This window comes from Nannospalax galili, unplaced genomic scaffold (assembly GCF_000622305.1).
Source record: "Nannospalax galili isolate Female #2095 unplaced genomic scaffold, S.galili_v1.0 scaffold462, whole genome shotgun sequence".
NCBI classification, from domain to species: Eukaryota; Metazoa; Chordata; class Mammalia; order Rodentia; family Spalacidae; genus Nannospalax; species Nannospalax galili.
The window spans coordinates 1,084,856-1,103,936 of record NW_008348078.1 but is presented as its reverse complement, the minus strand read 5'-3'; the positions used below and the strand labels follow the sequence as shown (position 1 = coordinate 1,103,936).

Sequence of the window (19,081 nt, the reverse complement as noted above, 5' to 3'; positions counted from 1 at the left end):
AATAAATAAATAAATAAATAAATAAATAAATAAATAAATAAAAATAAAAAGCTCCTTCCTTCCCTTCATGCCCTAGGTTCCTTGTATACACTTCCCTCACCCCTCCCTTAGACTAACCCAATTTTTATCCCTAGCTCCCTTATTAAGGCCTGTTTCCTACTGTTTTTCTCTTTCAGGTTATTTCTTTTCTTTTACCTCCCTGTTTCCAAAGGATATTGACAACTGAATACCGCTAGGTGAGGAACAGCTGACCCTCCTAAAAGAAAGACCTCTAGATAGGCTGACTAGATTCACCAGAAGGGCAAACCTCTAGAAGGGTAAGTAATGGGGAATGGCCGGGGTTGCTGAGAACACAGCAGACAGTAGCAGGGATATCAGAGTATAAGGGCTTTAGTAGGGGGAGGGAGGGTATGGGAGGGTGCTATCTGGGAAGTGTATAGTTGAATGAGATAGTTTGGATGTTCTGTGTGATATACACACACACCAAAAAATCAACACATTTTAAAAATGTATTATATTTGAGGAGGAAGCATGGAAATTTACATCATGCTAATTAGTAGAGGTGATAAACATTACCATTGAAATCTACCCGATGACATACACAGGCGCCAAGGATCCAAGTGCAACCGATGATGACTAGTAATAATCAGATACATACAGATTAGAGATGCATGCACCGACTTGCTTCTTTAACTAGATTCTACAACTCCAAAGATTCCACCACTTCCCAATAGCTCATTAAGAAAATCTAGAACCAAATTTGAGAGCTATGCCAAGCAATTAAGATAAATTCTTTACAAACTTTTCAAAAAGCAGGAGAGAAAACTTGTTACCTCATCCTGCGATGCCAGTTGAACCCTGATACACAAACCAGACAAAGATATCACTCACAAGGACACTAAAGATAAAATGACTCATAAATTTTCAACAAAATGCTAATCATTTAAATGTAGGAACAATAAACCATTATTTACAATGACAAAGATTTATCTCAAAGTTAAAAAATAATAATAATAAAAAGAAAGGGGAAAAAAAGAACTGTAAGGGGCCAGGGAGAAAAAAAATAAATAAATAAAAACATCTCAAGACTTTAAAATGTTTGTCTTCAGTAGAAGTATATTATCCTCTCCCACAAATAAATATCCAAAGCAAAATCTAAATCCTAACTCCCCACAAAAGAGAATACATTGGACTCCATCATAGTGTTGTTTTGTGAAATGTTTCAGTTTGTGTTGTGTGTGTGTGTGTGTGTGTGTGTGTGTGTGGGTGGGTGTGTTTGTGTGGTGTCTGTGTATGTTTGTCATGTATGTATTAGACATGATGTAAGATGTATGTCTTAATTTGGGTCACAGTCACTAAAGTCTGAAGACAACTGGCTAAATACCAGGCCTCCACATCAAGTATGCAGGAGGTGTCTGCAAACTAGAGAAGATCTGAGAGATCCCTAGGCTTTGGAAGAAAGTCTCATCTGTTGGAACAATTTCTTTAAAAACCAATATGAAGCCTAAAGAAAGTCATAGTTCTCAAGAGATTTTTAAAAATATTTGTTTTACGTGTGCTTTGTCTGCATGTATGTAAGTGCATCATGTGAGTGCAAAGCCCTGTGGAGGCCAGAAGGTGTTGGATCTCCTGGAACTGGAGTTATGAACAGTTGTTAGTTGCCATGTGGGTGCTGGGAACTGAACCCGGGACCTCTGGAAGAACAGCAAATGTTTTTAACTGAGCCATCTCTCCAGGCTGTTTTCAAACATTTTATTAAGTCCTTCAATTTACTGACTTATGCTCATAAAAATTTAAACTCATGAGTTTTATTTTATTTATTTATAACAGATCCTCAAGCAGTCCTACGAGTAAAAATAAATTGGTCTATCTGGGCCAACTGTATGGACTTAAACACCCAAAAAAGAAAGTATAACCAAAGATTAAAGGGGCCAATATGATTTTTTAAGAGTCCATATGTTTAGCTAAAGGCTACATAACAAAAAACAATGCCAGATTGGAGATACCTTCTTTTGAGTTGTTGGCCAGGGTGGCCCAAGAGACTCCCAGATAGTAACCCAGCATAAAACTGGGAAAATGAACAGCAGACCCCAATCTTATCTAAAGGAATATTGCCAACTGATTCTACTAGATGAGGAACAGCTGACCTTCCTAAAACAAAGACCTCTAGATAGGCTGATTAGATTCACTGGATAGACTACTGGGGAATGGCTGGGGGTGCCAACAACATAGCAAACAGTGGCAGGGAAGACAGAGTAAAAGGGCTCTAGTGGGGGGTTGGCTATCTGAGGTCTTTGGTGCTTCCAAATGAATGTTAGGATGATATTTTCCAATTCTGTGAAAAATGTCATGGGGATTTTGATTGACATTGCATTGAATCTATAATTGGCTTTTGGTATGATGATCATTTTCACAATATTAATTCTTCCAATCCATGAGCATGGGAGGTCCTTCCATTTTCTGATGTCCTCCTCAATTTCTTTCTTTAAAGATTTAAAATTTTCATTATGGAGGTATTAAATGTCTTTGGAATTTAAACTCATGAGATTTATTTATTTATTTATTTATTTATTTATTTATTTATTTATTTATTTATTTATTTATTGGTAGTCTTTGGAGTTTTCTAGACACCTAAGAGCATGCCATCTGTAACAGAGATCATTACAGCTTCCCTTCTAAGCTTCAGATTCTTTTCTTGGATGAAGTAACCAGACTTATAAGCAGAGGGTGAGATGGGAGGTGTAAGTGGTAAAAGAAAATTTATTTATTTATTTATTTATTTATTTATTTATTTATTTATTTATTGGTAGTCTTTGGAGTTTTCTAGACACCTAAGAGCATGCCATCTGTAACAGAGATCATTACAGCTTCCCTTCTAAGCTTCAGATTCTTTTCTTGGATGAAGTAACCAGACTTATAAGCAGAGGGTGAGATGGGAGGTGTAAGTGGTAAAAGAAAGGGCTGGAGCGATGGCTCCAGCAGTTGAGGTAAATGAGCACATGGCTGCAAAGGGTGCAAACTTTGCTAATACAAGATAAAGACGCCCTGGTGAGCAAACAGATGGTGTAGTGCCTATAATCCGCCACGCTGCTCTATATACTTAAGTTTTTGCTAAGAGAGCAGATCTTCAGTTACATCATCATAAAAAAAATAATCATAATGACAAATAAGAAAATTTTGTCTTTGGAAAATGGTTTCATGGGTGTTCTAAATGAATTGTGTTCTCTCTCTCTCTCTCTCTCTCTCTCTCTCTCTCTCTCTCTCTGTGTGTGTGTGTGTGTGTGTGTGTGTGTGTGTGTGTGTGTGGTTTTTGTGTCCTGTATGCAGGTGTATGCACTTAAGGTGTGGTTTAGCCATTTTTATTTCTTCATTTGAGAACTCTGTTCAGGTCTATAGCCCATCTTTTTATTGATTCATTTATTTTCTTCTTCATTTTTTGAGTTCTTTGTATATTCTGGATATTGAGCCTCTCAGATCTGTAAGAGGTGATGATTTTCTCCCACTCAGTGTGTTTCCTCTTCCCTTCCTTGGTTGTTTCTTTTTTTGTACAGAAGCTTTGTAGCTTAATGAAGTCCTTGTAGCTTGTTGACTGTTGACCTTAATGCCTGAGCAGCTGGTGTCTGATTTAGAAAGTTCTTTCCCATGCTTATATCTTGTAGAGTACTACCAATGTTTTCTTCAATGTTTCGGGTGTTATACTGAGGTCTTTGATTCACTTGGAGTTGACTTTTGTGCAGAGAGAAAGATAAGGGCTAATGTCATTCTTCTACAGGTGGAGATCCAGTTTTGCCAGCATCATTTGTTTAAGATGCTGTCTTTCCTCCAGTGTGTGTTCTTGGCACCTTACTTACATGAACTCAAGTTTGGGTCCTCTACTGTGTTCCATTGATCTATGTGTCTCCTTTTATGCCAGTACCACACTGTTTTTATGACTATAGCTCTGTAATATAATCTGAGAACTAATATGATGATTCTCCTCAGTATTGCTCTTTTTGCCCAAGTTTGCTTTGGATATCTGGGGGCCTTTGTGATTTCATATGAATTTTAGGATTTTTTTTTTCTAGTTCTGTGAAGAATGTCTCAACATCCTTACTAATTAGAGAAATGCAGAGAAAAACCATTTTAATATTCCATCCTACTCCAGTCAGACTGGCTAAGATCAAGAGAACCAAAGACACCAAATGCTGGTGAAGATGTGAGAATAGGGGAACATCCATCCACTGATAGTGGGAATGCAACTCGAGCAACCACTGTGGAAAGCTCTGTGGAGAACTCTTGAACACCCAAAAGTGAACCTACCATATGATCCAGTTATACCACTTCCTGGCATATAACCAAAGGATTCATCCTACTGCAGAGATACCTGTACATTCATATTTGTTGCTGCTCTCTTCACAATAAGAAACAGAAACAACCTAAATGACCCTCAACTGACAAATGGATAATGAAAATGTTCTACATTTACACCAAGGAGCTCTACTGAGCTGTAAGAAAAAATGAAACTTGCAGGATGGAACTAGAGACTGTTGTACTAAGTGAAGTAACACAGACTCAGAAAAGCAAGAGATGTACGTTCTCACTCATTTATGTATGGTAGCACCAATCCCTTATATGTGAGTATATATCCTGATGTAACAGTTGGAGTTAGGAAAATGGAAAGAAAACAGGGAGGTAAAGGGAAAGAAAGAGCTTGAAAGAAGGGGATAGTAGGGAACAGGTGTTTCCACGGAGGAGGTGAGGAAACTGGGGGTATCTCACTGGGAGGGGAGAAGGGAGGGACATGCAGGGGACCATGGGGGTGGGCGGGAGGAAACTCAGAAGAGTGGAAATGGTGGGCTGCAGGTGCTGTAGGGGGGTGGGAAAATGGGGGTGCTTGGACTGAGGAGGGAGGCTGGGTGGTGTGGGAAGCTGGAGGGAAATGTGTTGGCTCGAGAACCCCCTGAGAAATACACATATGGAGTCTGAACATCAGTGCATATGTATACCTGGGACTCTATGGCAAGGAACACAGTGCAGACAGGAGAGACTTCCCTATGAGTGGTTAGTCAGAGTGGTCCAAGAGACTCCCACGCCACAAAGAATAAACTTGAAAACAGCTGAGATTGAGTCAGCATGTTTTAATAGGAAAAGATATTTAGCATATATGTATCAATCTGATGATATATACAAACCCATCAATAATGTATATATGAACATTTTCCTTTGTTATATTTATTATGTTTATTATCTGAGATGAATCAAATTCTCACTGAAGATTTCTATTTGTATTTTAGCACCAATGTTGCTGTATAGATCAAGGATTATAGCCCACTAAAATCCATCATACAATCTTTTTTTCATTTTATTTATTTTGTGCTGGGGGGGTACCCATGTACACCATAGCGTGGGGGGGGCAGGGCACACATGTGCATCATAGCAAGTGTGTGGTGGAGGGGGCACACATGTACACCTTAGCAAGCGTGTGGTGGGGGGTGGGACATACATGTGCACCTTAACAAGCATGTGGAAATGACAGGCCAACCTTTGGGAATTGGTTCTCTCCTTCCACCTTGTGGGCTCTGGGGATCAAAGTCAAGCTGTCAGGCTTGGCAGCAAGCACCTTTACCTGCAGAACCACCTCACTGGCCACACCACGTAGATTATTATTAATCTGTGGTCTTTGGACTTACTTTCTGAGCACAATGTGGGAAACCATATAAGGCAAAATCATCTTGATAGCCTTGACACTAATTTTTGTGATATGAATTTCTTAACCCACTTTTTATAAAGGACAGGGAATGAAAAATGTATTTAGCTTATTTTTCTACCCTCATAAAATAAAAAAGGTTACTGATAGAAGCAATCTGCATGAAGGAATAAAAAAAACCCTATAAATGGTTAGTAAGTAGGAAGTATTTCTGATATGTAAAGATGTTCAGGATGTTCACAGTGAAAAGTGTCTCAACTTTTTCAAGTGTACCTTGAGTGACCTAGACTTCTACCAAAGAATAATGATTCCGTTTGGATTAAATATTTTAGACTGGTGTACACAGGATTTGCTGAAACAGCTGCCTAGACTGGTGATCTACTGAAGTTTAGTTTTTTAATAGGCATCCATATAGACTACTGTCTTTAATATCAGATAGTCTTTTCTATATTGAAGGCATTTTTATGTTTTCTAATTAGGATATTAAAATTTCCTTGTAGATACTGTACAATGAAACGGAAGTAGAATGCATGGCTTTTGAAATGCTGTAACAGCTGACGTCTCACATTGTTTTTCTGTGGGGTGTGTGTCAGCTGGAGGTTGACAGCTGTCCTCTACCTTTCTTGAGACAGTTTCTCACTGAGCATGGAGTGCCTTTGGCTGCACTGATCCCATCTACCTCGCTAGTGTTCCATCACGTGTTTGTTGCGACGCCCAGCTTTTCACACAGGTGTGAGGAACGGAACTTAGATCCCCACGCATATCCAACAAGTACTGTATGGACTGAGCATCTCCCAAGCACACCCCCAAAATACTTTTTAATTATACTGGAGAATTTTTTTTAAATTCATGAAAATCACCCACATATACTTTAATGCAGAAGGAACCTGTTACCTGGAATGTTTTGTATCCACCATCTTAGAAGTCTATGCAAATCTTACCTAAAAGTGTCTTCTGGTAAGGAGCACATTGATGTCTCCACAAAGAAACAGCAGATCTCTCTCGATTCTGCAGTCCATTTAGTCTTTCAGCAAGCCCGCCTCTGTTTAATGAATTATACTAAGTTTAACAAGAAAGCTTCAAAACAGCTGAACGTTTATATTTTACACCCCCCCCCAAGAGCAGGAACACACAACACACGCCAAATTCCAGAATATTTTGGTACTACAGTCTTTTTTCATTCCCAATTCTGACTTTTCTTAGAGCCTGCATTTTTGATTCTTAGAAAAGTAGACTAGTGTTGCTTCCTAAGTAAGAGTCTTATACTCTTGGATGCTGACAATGAAATAGTAGTTTGATTCCCTTTCAATATTTCCTTAATCTGTTCACTCTGTAAACGTGCTCTATGTTTACTGCCTGTACTTATCACAGTGCTAGGAACAGAAGAATGCTGTGTTCTGCCAGGGACTGGGGTCTCCAAACAGGCAAACTGGTAAATGGAAAGTGAGTTCAGAGTCTCAGCTGCTGGAATTATCTAGGCGCTCGACTCCAAAAGTGTATGACCAACCTCTTTCCATCCACAATCTGTTGGTCCAACCTACATCGCTGCATTCTGCCCACCCTGATTCCTGGAACACGCTGACTCCTCCCTTACTGTTTAAATTTCATGGGCCAACATAATGGCTCTTCTTTCGGAACTTCTGTCAATTCCTTCTGATAGATCCCTGGACAAGCCCCAGTTCACAACAGCCCATGCTGTGTTGTTGAAGCCCCAGGACTCTACACTGGCCAGTTAGTTTCAAGCTCAGTTCATGCCCACCATTCCTAGTAAGACCGCATGCTGTCAGACAAGTCCAGAGTACTTCCCAGCCCACTCAACAGTGTAATGAGTCATACAATGCCCCCCTCACTTTCAGCTCTCCCTCTTCATGCTCTCTATAATCTGATTAAAGAAGTTAACTCAATAATACAGAGGTAACTGGAAAGAACTGGTTCTCAAGCCACACATACTCACGTGTACAGGCATGCATGCCTCCCTATCACTGTCCACAAATGGACCACCTTGTTCCTCTCCAGATACATCCTTGCAGCCTCCTAGACTCTACACTTCTCATGCCCCTCACTGGAGAGTCTGAACTAGTGAACAGGCCATCCCTGCTGTGGCCTCCCTTCTTCACTGCATCAGGGAAAATGTCAGTGGCTGTCCTCTTCTATCCTGACTTAGCAGTTTCTCCTTCCTTCCAATACTTTTTCCATCAAGATACAAACAAGGTGAAGGTTTTCTCATCTTTTTGAAAATTTGTTCTTGGAGAATTTCATACAATGTATTTTAATTATATTCAGACCACCTTTCCTGTCCACCTCCTGAACTGCACGTCCTCTATTATTTTCCTTTTTAAATTTTTATTTTTACTTTATGTGTATGAGTGCAATGCCTGCATGTATGTAAGTACACCCATGTTGTATAATGCCCACAGAGGTCAGAAGAGGGTATCAGATCCCCTGGAACTGGAATTACAGTTGTTAGCCTCCATATGGGTACTGGGAATCAAACCCAGGTCCTCTGCAAGAACAGCCAGTGCTCTTAACTGCTGGGCCATCTCTCTGGCCCCTACTATTTTCCTTTCATAAGGTTTATAGAGTCTAACTTCTGCTTCTCCAAAGCTCTTGGGTGTGGGTTCATCCCTTGGAGTCCAGTCACCCTACCAGGAGTCACACCCTTAAAGAGAACTAACTCTCCCTCTTCCAGCAGCTGTCAGTTACTAACAGAGCCTCAGCTAGCCCTGGGACCTCTTACTCACCTCCCCTTTACATGCTGGGTTTCTGTCTGGTTTTGGCTTGCACAGGTCTTATGCAGGTAGTCACAAGTGCTGTTAGTTCATATGTGGAAATTCCCTGTGGTGCCTAGACAACATCGTTCCCTTGTATTTGCCTACCCGCTCATAATCTCTCTGCCCCCTCTTCCACAATGATATCTGAGCCTTAGGACTGAGGACTCCACAGTCCCTTAGCCGATTACAACTCCTTAGAGCAACAGTGTTGCAAAGCCCAAGCCATGTATTTATGGCTTCCTGCTTTCTATCCTCTCTGAAATCTGCAGCGATCCATTTGACTGACCACCTCTCTGAGGCAGCGCCACACCTCCACCTTCCACAGTGAAACACAGATGTCGGCCCAAGACTTGCACTGCAGTCAGGGACCCTTTCTTCAGGAAGATACCTTTCCCTTAGGCACAATGGCGTTCTCACTTTGGCTCCTCCCTCATCAGCCCTTTTCCACAGCACAACCTCCATGAAGCTCCTGCATCCTGGACCGCCTATGAACTAACCCAGTTTTACAAGAGCACATCTTTATTGATTTTTTGAAAATTTCGTATATTTTGATCATATTCAGACTCCCATCCCCATCTCCTCTCAGATTCACCCCTTACTTCCCTGCCCTCCCCCTATCACTTCATGTTTTCTATTTTTTAAGCTCTGTCAAGTCTAGTTTGTGTTCTCCAAACACTTTTGAGTGTAGGTCCAACCCCTCGAGCTTGGTCCACTTAGCAGGCATTACACACATTAAGAAAATGGACGCTTCCCTCTCCTGGTAACTTATTTTGACAAAGCTCATGATCTAAAACCACCAGGGCACAGGCACTGACAAATTCACCACCCTAACAGTAGGCTTGCCTGCGAAGCCCAGACTCAGACTCCTCCTCAGATATTCAATGACCATCTTCAAATGGTCAAGAAACCTCACGATTTACGAGAGCACCCAAGACAAACATCACTGCATTCCCTGTACATTCCTCCTGTCTCACCTCAGGAAATGGCAGCTCCCCTTTTTTGGGCAGCTACTCAATACATAACATCTGCAGGGGTTTTGTTTAAATTGAAACAGCCCTGGAGAGATGGGACAGCAGTTAAGAGCACTGGCTGCTCTTCTAGAGAATCCAGGTTTGGTTCCCAGTACCCACATGAAGGTTGACCATTGTCCCTAACTCTAGTTCTAGGGGGATCCAATGCCCTCTTCTGACCTCCGGGGGCACTGCATGACAGGAGTACACTAACATACATGCAAGCAAAACACTCATATACATAAAATAAATAATATAAATAAATTTAAAAACTAAAAGTGAAATGATGCCTGTTTTCCCATAATGCTTCATTCCTAACGTTACAGCTACTTTACTTCCTGGCTGACATTCTCTCCCCATAACAGGCAAGGGTTTTGCCTACTGTTGGGTCTCCTGCATAGGAAAGCATACTTGGCACACAGAAGGCCCTCAGGAGGGTTGGGGACATGGTGTTCTGGAACTGTACTGTATCACCTTTAACAGTAAAGTCATTTTTATCTCAATCTCTCCCTCCCTACCTTTCCTTCCTCCTTTTCTTTCCTCCCTTTCTTCCTCCTTCATTCCGGCGTTCCTTCCTTTCTCCTTCCTTCCCACACAGGACTGAACCCAGGGCTTTGCACATGCTAGGCAAATATTCCACCTGAGTTATAGTCCTAGTTCTTGGCTTTTTGGAGTCTAACTGTACGTGGCTGGCTTCATACTCCCATGTAACCTTGGCTTCTCTTGAACTCAACAATCCTATGTTTGTACTACCACATCCAATTACCATTCTCTTCTAAGGCCACACCTTCATTTGGGGCACTGATGGATTCAAATTGGCATAACTGTGATTATCTTGAATCATAACAGTCACGACTACACCTGAGTAGCTCTGGTGGGTTTCCCCTGTAAAATTTCCCACTATAAATAAACAAAACTGTCAAAGTGTATATACAGCTTTATGACTGGACCCATCAGCACTAAGATGTGCTTGATATGTTTGATATAAGCTTGAGATAAACCAGATTCATTCTGGTCTGGATGAGGTTACTTTTGTCATGACCATTTAATAAACCGTCTTCCTCTGACTCAAATCACAGGGATCCACTAGACTTCCTGCTTTCCCCAAATCCAAACTTCTGCCAGTAAGTCACCAATTAATTGCATTCTGTATAATCTTGTAATCTCTTTTTTGGTTTCATGACATCTTGGGACAAGCTCTCATACACTGGAATGAGGGTTTTCTAGAATGGATACTCATCCTGGACCTTATTTTATAAAAACAAAACACTGGGAACAGGCATAAACTTTCTCAGCATGATACAATCATACTACCATGGACTCAACAAACACTATTCTTGCAACTACTCTAGAGGCTGGATTCCTTTCAGAACAAAAGCAGCAAACTCTCTCTACCCAGAGCAGGAGTACTAGCACTGGTTCCAAACTATGCATCACACACTCCTTTAGCCAGTAGCTCTCAGTGCACACAGAATGACCTACTTTGATGTGGAAACAACATCAATGGATTCACCTCTTCAAGACTATGTTCTCTTTCTACAGGGACTCCTTTCTCTAAGATCGCTCTACTACTTCTGCTTGATACAAGTTCTTTCTCACTTTCACTATTTTGCTTTGGTGGGGAGTGGGGCATTATTTTTTTCCTATTTAAAACAAACAACGATATATACCTAGTATGATATGGGGCTGGGACAAGTCCTACAAGGTACTTCACACATTCTGCTTGGCTCCCGACATCAGCCTCTGACTGACATACTAATGACAATGATTCCTACTGTGCCTCTCCACAGTCACACCAACAGTTTCTGGTCCCTTGTTCTTGGCTTTCTCATATTTCTATTTGCATGTGCCGATCTGACTAATCTCTCATGCCACACTCATCTCACACCAGTAAGCTGATAGGATACATATCTACTTCTATTTTTCTCTTAAAAGTTACTTGATGGGGGCTGGAGAGATGGCTCTGTGGTTAAGAACACTGACTGTTCTTACAGAGGACCCAGGTTCGAATCCCAGCACCCACACGGCAGCTAACAGCTATCCATAACTCCAGTTCCAGGGGATCCAACAGCCTCTTCTGTCCTCCACGGGCATTGCACAACAGGGGTGCATTTATCTACATGCAGGCAATACACATAAAATAAAAATAATAAATAAAAAATATTTTAAAAAGAAGTTACTTGATGAAGCAACTGTGATTCTCTTGTCTCTACTGACTGAGGCAGCACCTAAAACACTGATCCACAATGTAACTTGATAAGCTAAACAACAAATTTCTACTAAGAAGGTAGTCATGCAAGTCAATAATGCTCCACCTGAATGAACAATTTCTTAAATCAGCTCCAGAACAGGCTTCAGTAATAACTTACCAAAATTACAATTCTATTTTGTTCATTTTCTTTCTCGATTAAACAAGTTTTTTTTTGTTTTTTGTTTTTTTTTTGTCTTTTTGAGACAGGGTCTCCCTGTAGTCCCAGCTGACCTGAACTTACTATGTAGACCAGGCTGGCCTTGAACTCACAAAGATCCGCCTGCCTCTGCTTCCTTTGAATGCTGGGATTAAAGGTGTGTGCCACCACGCCTTGCCTGAGTTTTTGAAGAAACAGAAAAACTGAAGAAAAAAAATATTTAAAATATGATTTAACCTTAAAAGCTTCTTTTTCGTTGCTGAATTTTCTAGAGTCTTGGGAAACTTGGCTGTCTCTTTCTGGGGTGAATTCAAGCTGGGCTCTGTTGATTTTGCCTTTGAGTCAATCAGTCTATGCATAATCTGTCTTGTGTCTGATTCAAAATCCACAGAGTATTTGTGAGGGGAATCTGCATCAATGAACAGGACATTCTCCGGGTCATCTTCTTTGTCACTCTCAGATGAATACTCCAAAATTTCTGTAGAAATTGGCTTGAAAAAATAAAAGTTATAATTACATATTGTTCATTTAAGCTCACATGTAGACATGTTATCATACTTTTGTTGTTGTTGTTTTGGCTTTTTTGAAACAGTCTCCCTGTAGCGCCAGCTATCTTGGAACTCCCCATGTAGACCAGGCTGGCCTGTATCTCACAAAGATCTGCCTGTCTCTGTTTCCGGAGTACTAGAATTAACGGTGTGAGTCACCAAGCCTGGCCACATCTATCACTGTTCTGAAGCAAACTGCAGTACAAGACAAGAAAGAAGAAATTAAACTAGCTGCAGGTCAGACACTATTTCATAGACTCCATCAACATCAACACAAGTGTATTTCTATCTCCCTCCAGGAAACTAATAATAGGTGCCATGCCATAAGTATAGGCAGTCTCCAAAATAAGCTGGTAATAGTATCTGAAAGGCTAAGGACGTCATCATTATCTGATACTTACTGAGCGAGAAAAATAGAAAATTTCTCTTGGATTTTAAAATTTAATGAGGAGATAAACAATACTATTTGTTATAAACCAAATATAAAGATTTTGTGTCTTCAGGTATAACCCATTTAGTTCAACAAAGAAACTGACAAGAGTAAATAGGAAAACTTCTAGCACAATTCCAGTATATTTTCTACACAATAATTAGGTCTTGTTATTAGCAACAGGAAGTATCTAAGAATGTGAGTCATTGACTAGCTTCTTAAACATTTCTTAACATGTTTCTTCCTTGTTTTACCAAATTTCTGAATTTAGTTACTGTAGTTTGAATGAGAATGTCCCCATAGGCTCCAAGTACTTGGGCATTCTGTCCTCACTTGGTGGTGTTTTGGGGGAGGTCTTAGGAGGTGCAGCCTTGCTAAGGGAGCACGGTACTGGGGCGGGGCGCTTTGAGAGCCTTTAAGCTTTGCCATTTCCAGTCTCCCGGCCCTGTGCCTGCTTGGAGATGTGAGTGGTTGGCTTTCTGCTCCAGTCACCTGTGCTGCCATACCCCGCCCCCCAACCATGATGCACTCTTACCCCTCTGGAACCATAAACAAAATAAACTCTTCCTCTTATAAGTCGCCTCGTCCAAGGTGTTTTATCACAGCAACAGAAAAGTAACCAATACAAATATTTCTGAAAATTGGGTTAAAAAACAGAAATTTGTATCACAGGGCCATCCTGCAGAGGAAAATCAGTTATCTTTCTTTTTCTATTTTCTGTCTTTGCTCAGATACACACTAAAATACCATGATGGAATTATTTGTTTATTCCACGGTTTTGTAGATCTCTTAGAGATGTTAGCACCAAATCCTTTTATGTAAGTATATAACCTGATGTAACTACAGGAGTGAGGAAAATGGAAAGGAACCATGGAGGCAAAGAAAAGCAGCAGCTTGAGAGAGGGGAAGTAGGACACACCTGTTACCAATGGTGAGATGGGAGAAATGGGGGCTGGGAAGGGAGAAGAGACAGTTATATAAGGAACCATGGGGGTAAAGTAGAAGGAGCTCAAGAGAGGGGGGCTAATAGGAGACAGGTATTATTAAGGGGAAATGGGAGTACTTTAACTGAGGAGGAGGGAGAGTTAGAAAGAGGGAGAGGGAGGGAGGGAAGGAGAGAGAGAGGAGAAATAATACTTGAGGTATAGAAACTCAGAGGAAATGTATTAGTTCAACAGTCTACTGAAAAATACACATACAATATCTGTATATGAGTGCATGTGTGTCCTAGTTTGTTTCTTCATTGCTATGACAAAACACTCTGACCAATAGCAACTTGGGGAGGAAAGGGTTTATTTAGCTTACATTTCCTGGGTCACAAGTTATCCGGGAGACCAAGGTAGGAACTCAGGGCAGGAACCTAGAGGTAGGAGCTGGAGCACAGGCCATGGAGGAACACTGCTTACTGGCTTGCTTCCCTGGCCCCTACTCAGCCTGCTTTCTTAAGCAACACAGGCCCACCTTCCCAGGGGCGGCACCACCCACTGTGGGCTGGGCCCTCCCACATCACTCAACAATCAAGAAGATGCCCCATGGACATGGCCACAGGCCAGTCTAATGAAGGAAATTCCCCAATTGAGGCTCCTTCAACCCAGGTGTGTCAAGTTGACAGTAAAGCTATCCAGCACAATGTGTATAGCTAAAGGAGATATAACAAGAAACAGTGTCAGACAGGAGAAATCTCCCTTGGAGTTGTTAGTCAGGGTAGTCCAAGAGACTTTCAAAACAACACAGGCTACTACCACAGCCCTTGATTTTCTCCCAGTACTTGAAGGTAAGAATGTATTGCTGAAGACAGGACATACTTCAGAAACATGACTTGGAGCAATGGAGCTGAAACTGGCCTGGAAGCTTCCTCCCTGAAGACTAGCTCTCACGGTATCAGAGGATACTATATAGTTTGTCAAGGGAGAAAAGCAATCAGTGGTCCTAAACAGCTGTAAAGCCTAGTAAATAACAGTGACTGGCCCAGCAAACTATTGCTATTGTTGCAGTAGGAGCACTTTTATCTTGGGGGTAATCAACACCTGTCTAATTGGAATTAAGGTCCTCTCAATGGGAGGGACCTTATGAGTGGTACTATAAACATAGCCAAATACATATGGCAGGAGAGGTCACAGACCTAGAGAAAAATATGCTTTTGCCACATTCCTAGATCAACATAATTTCTTACTTTATTCCAAATATGCATTCTTATATTTACAGACAAGTACACCTGTCACCACTCATCAAAGAAACTTCCTTTTGCAAAATATGGAGATTAGAGTTCTACAACTGATAAAATGCAGAGAATAAGCGTCTGTGAGACACTTAGCCCGAAATGCTGCATCTTTGATGCAACCTCTCTACATAAGATGAATGCATCTCTCAACTCTCACCACAGAAGCTTCCTTGTACAACAGATGGTGATTAACACAGAAACCTACAACTGGCCAATGTGTAGCGAACAAGAGGCTGCAGAGTGCTCATCCTTGAGTAGGACACTTATTTCAAACTTCTGCCTCCCAAGGCTCAGGGAATCATTGTGGAAGAAGGGGCAGAAAGATTGTAAGAGCCTGAGAGAGTAAATGACAAGGAAACAGTTTTCCAGACAGCTGGTCTGTTACTCATCTGAAGTCATAGCAATTGTGACAGCATGCACAAATCCCATCCAGGCTCGAACCTGACAAAATCCCAGCATAGACATGGGAAAGTGGGTAAAAAAAAATTTCACTCCAACCTATGAATCATTTGGCAACTGATAGCTGCTGGGAGGAGGAGAGACAGTTCCTTACAAAGATGGGTCTCTTGGCAGGTTTACAAGGCTCCAGTAGATAGACCCACACTGAGGGACATTTGGAGACACAAATCGAACTCTACAGGCATTTTATATATCTCTCCACCCTACACACACTCACACACAAAAATATATATATATATATATATATATATATATAATCAAATTGGGCAGGCATCAGTAAGGGGGAGATGTAGATAGGGCGAGGGAATCTAAATATTATCAAACTATAGTATATGAAAATCACAAATATTCAGTTAAAATTTTTTTAAAGATATTACTGACCTCTACATCTTCTCATAAAAATAGTTTGGGTAGTCACCTGCTGTTAGGCACATTGTATTTACAGACAAGTAAAACATTCGCCACTTAACAAAGAGGCTTCTTTTTGCAACAGATGGAGACTATTACAGACTATTATGGAGTTCCACAACTGGTTACAAAGAATAAGTGTCTGTGAGATGCTTAACCGTAAGTGTCATACATCTCTCAACTCTCACCAGTGAAGCTTCCATGTGCAACAGAGGGTGATGCACACAGATGGTCACAACTGGACAGAGTGTAGAGAATAAGAGACTCATAGTGCTTATCCCTGGATAGGACTGTTATTTTAAACTTACCCACAGGGCTCAGGGATCACTGTGGAAGGGGGTCAGAAAGACTGTAAAAGCCAGGGTTGGTGCATGAACAAAAGGTAACAGAGGCTTCCAGGCCTCTGGAAACTTGCTTATATGAACTTACAGCAATGGTGACAGCATGCACAAGACCCGTACAAACTCAATCAAACAAAAACTCAGCACAGAACTGGGGAAATGGGCATCAGGCTCCAACTTAGCTGAGGAACTACTGGCAGCTGATTACTGCTGAATAAGAAAGAATTGATCTTCTTTAAGGGAGAGGCTCTAGATAGGCCAACTAGACTCCAGTAGATAAACTTGCACTGAGGGATATCTGGGTACGCAAACTTGGCTTGATAGGCTTTAACACAGATGTCAGAATACATGAAATCCAGTGTGTGTGGGGGTGACTATGAGGGGTGCAAAAGGGGGAAGGAGCCTAAATATGATTACAATGTATTGTGTGAAATGCACAAAAATTCAATAAAAAATGTACACTGATGGGAAAATAAGATACTCCCCATCTCTGTATCCTCTAAAAAGACTGTGTGGATAGTCACCTCCTATTAGGCACATCAATGATTTTGATCATTTAAAGAATAAAGTAAATGAAGCGTTTATCCTCTCCGCCTGCAGTTTTGTACCTGAAGCTACCCGTTCACCCATCAGTTAAGCAGGAGGAACACCAGCTTTCTGCAAATAGCTTCAGAACAAATGCCAACAAAGAGTCACGCAGAACCAGAGGAGCTCAAGTTGAAAAGAGTCCTCCTTGATGCTGCACTCCTTTTCCATGACTTGAGAATTCTCCATATTAAAATAATTTCATCTTCTTAAATCTTATATCTCATTTTCTGTATAAGCCTAGGCAGCTCTACCACTGAGCACTCTTTTCACTTTTAATTTGGACATAGTGTCTCACCATGTTGTCCAGGATAGGCTTTCTCTCTCCGTGTCTAAAGCACACTTTGAAATTGCAGCTTTCCTGTCTCGGCTGCTGAGTAACTAGGATTTTAGACCTGTACAACTAGGCACAGCTGAGATATTTTCTTTAGGATATAGCTTTGTACTTCACTCAAGCCAGGCATGGTGGCACACACCTTTAATCCCAGCATGTGGGAGGCAGAGGCAGGTGGATCTCTGTGAGTTCAAGGCCAACCTGGTCTGCACAGTAGAGTTCCAGATCAGCTGGGGCTACTGGGAGACCCTGTCTCAAAAAAAAAGACAAAAAAAAAAGAAAAAAAGAAAGAAAGTACTTTTGCATTTCAATTAAGATCTCTTTTTTTTCACATGAACACAAAGAGTATTATTTTTCTTGTTTCCAGAGTATTATTTTGTGAAGATAGTGTAGCTGTAAATTATTAATTTTCTTTCCTATATATTCTAAAGTCTGAGCATACCACTTTTTATTTGCCTATATCATTGTTGGTATAGGCACAAAGCTTTAAATTTTTTCATATCACAGTAGTATTACAGCAGATGTGTACTGTGCTTCTTTCACTGGGCCCACACATGCTAGCATCTCTGTGGTGCATACCCAATGCACCATTCTCAACAATGTGAGATGGCTGTGCAGAGTCACTGTACCAAAAGTCACGCTCAGCAGTGGTGCTGACACACGACCCATGGTCGACTTCCCTAGGTATTTTTAGAGTATTAAATTTTTTATTTCGGTGATGGAAGACAAATGATATTTTCTTTTTTTTTCAGTGTGCACACCCCAATCATCTACAGAGTTATGTTTACACTTGTTAATCAGTTCTTCCAAAGAACTGAAAGAGTAAGTGAACAAACTCATGAATGAATTTTAACAGAACCCAGAAAAACAACTAAATGAAGTAAGGAAGTCAATGATGGATACAAAAATAGAATTCAATAAAGACACATACTGATGAAAAAAGAAATTGAAATGATAGAGGAAATAAAAGCTCAGTAAGTCAAATAAAAAGATCACTGGAAGGTCTCACCACTAGAATAAATCAAAAGGAGTACAGAGCCAGGTGGATCTGTGAGATTGAGGCCAGCCTGGTCTACATAGTGAGTTCCAGGCCAGCTGGGGCTACAAAAAACAAACAAACAAACTAACTAACAAACAAACAAACAGAGACAGCAAAAAGGAGGACAGAATCTCAGGGCTTGAAGAGAAGGTAGAAGAACTGAACATGGAAGGATGGTAATAACAATTAAAAATGTGCAGAGGGAACATGCAAAAACATGGGGGTGTCATGGAAAGACCAAACCTATAAATTATAAACACAGAAGGAAAACAACTCCATCCCTAGGGCATAAAAAATGCTTTAAAGACAATCATATTAAAACATTTCCCACATCTAAAGCAAGTTCCATTCAAATACAAGAGGCATACAGAACACCAAATAGGACCAGAAAAGAAATTCTCCAAATCATATCATAGTTAAAGCAGTAAACACACATGATACAGAAAGAGTATTGAAGCTGCAAGAGACAAATAAGAGCAGACCCACCACAATAACAACTGACATCTCAACATAAATTTTAAAAGCCAAAAGGGCTTGTAATTATGTATTTCAGCCTCTGAAAGTTCACAGCTATAAACTACTACTATACCCAGCAAAACTATATGCCACCAATAGAACTTTCAGAAACTGGTTTTCCAGATGGGATTGCTCTATGTAAAATCTGCTTATGTACAATCATTTTGTTTGCTTATAAGGTAAATACTTCTAAAATTTAAAAGCCTGTGTTCCATAAACAATATGGAAGTGTTAAAATGTCATAATTATGCAAATATTTTAATGTTATTTTCTGCACTGCTGTTTTTAAAATTCTTTTGGTATTTTACTAAAACCTGTTTACATT

The 19,081-nt window shown here is 40.6% G+C and overlaps 1 protein-coding gene across 3 annotated transcripts in view; it reads right to left on the bottom strand.

Moving 5' to 3' along the window:
* The window catches only part of Spidr (scaffold protein involved in DNA repair), a 389,790-nt gene that overhangs the window by 264,291 nt on the left and 106,418 nt on the right, over positions 1-19,081 (bottom strand). For all 3 annotated transcript variants that reach the window (XM_008844506.3, XM_029569016.1, XM_029569017.1), the window contains 2 exons: positions 12,113-12,366; positions 6,628-6,728 (listed from right to left, as the gene is read on the bottom strand). In XM_008844506.3, the coding sequence (XP_008842728.1) occupies positions 6,628-6,728; positions 12,113-12,366 (355 nt within the window). The remainder of the gene's footprint in view (positions 1-6,627; positions 6,729-12,112; positions 12,367-19,081) is intronic.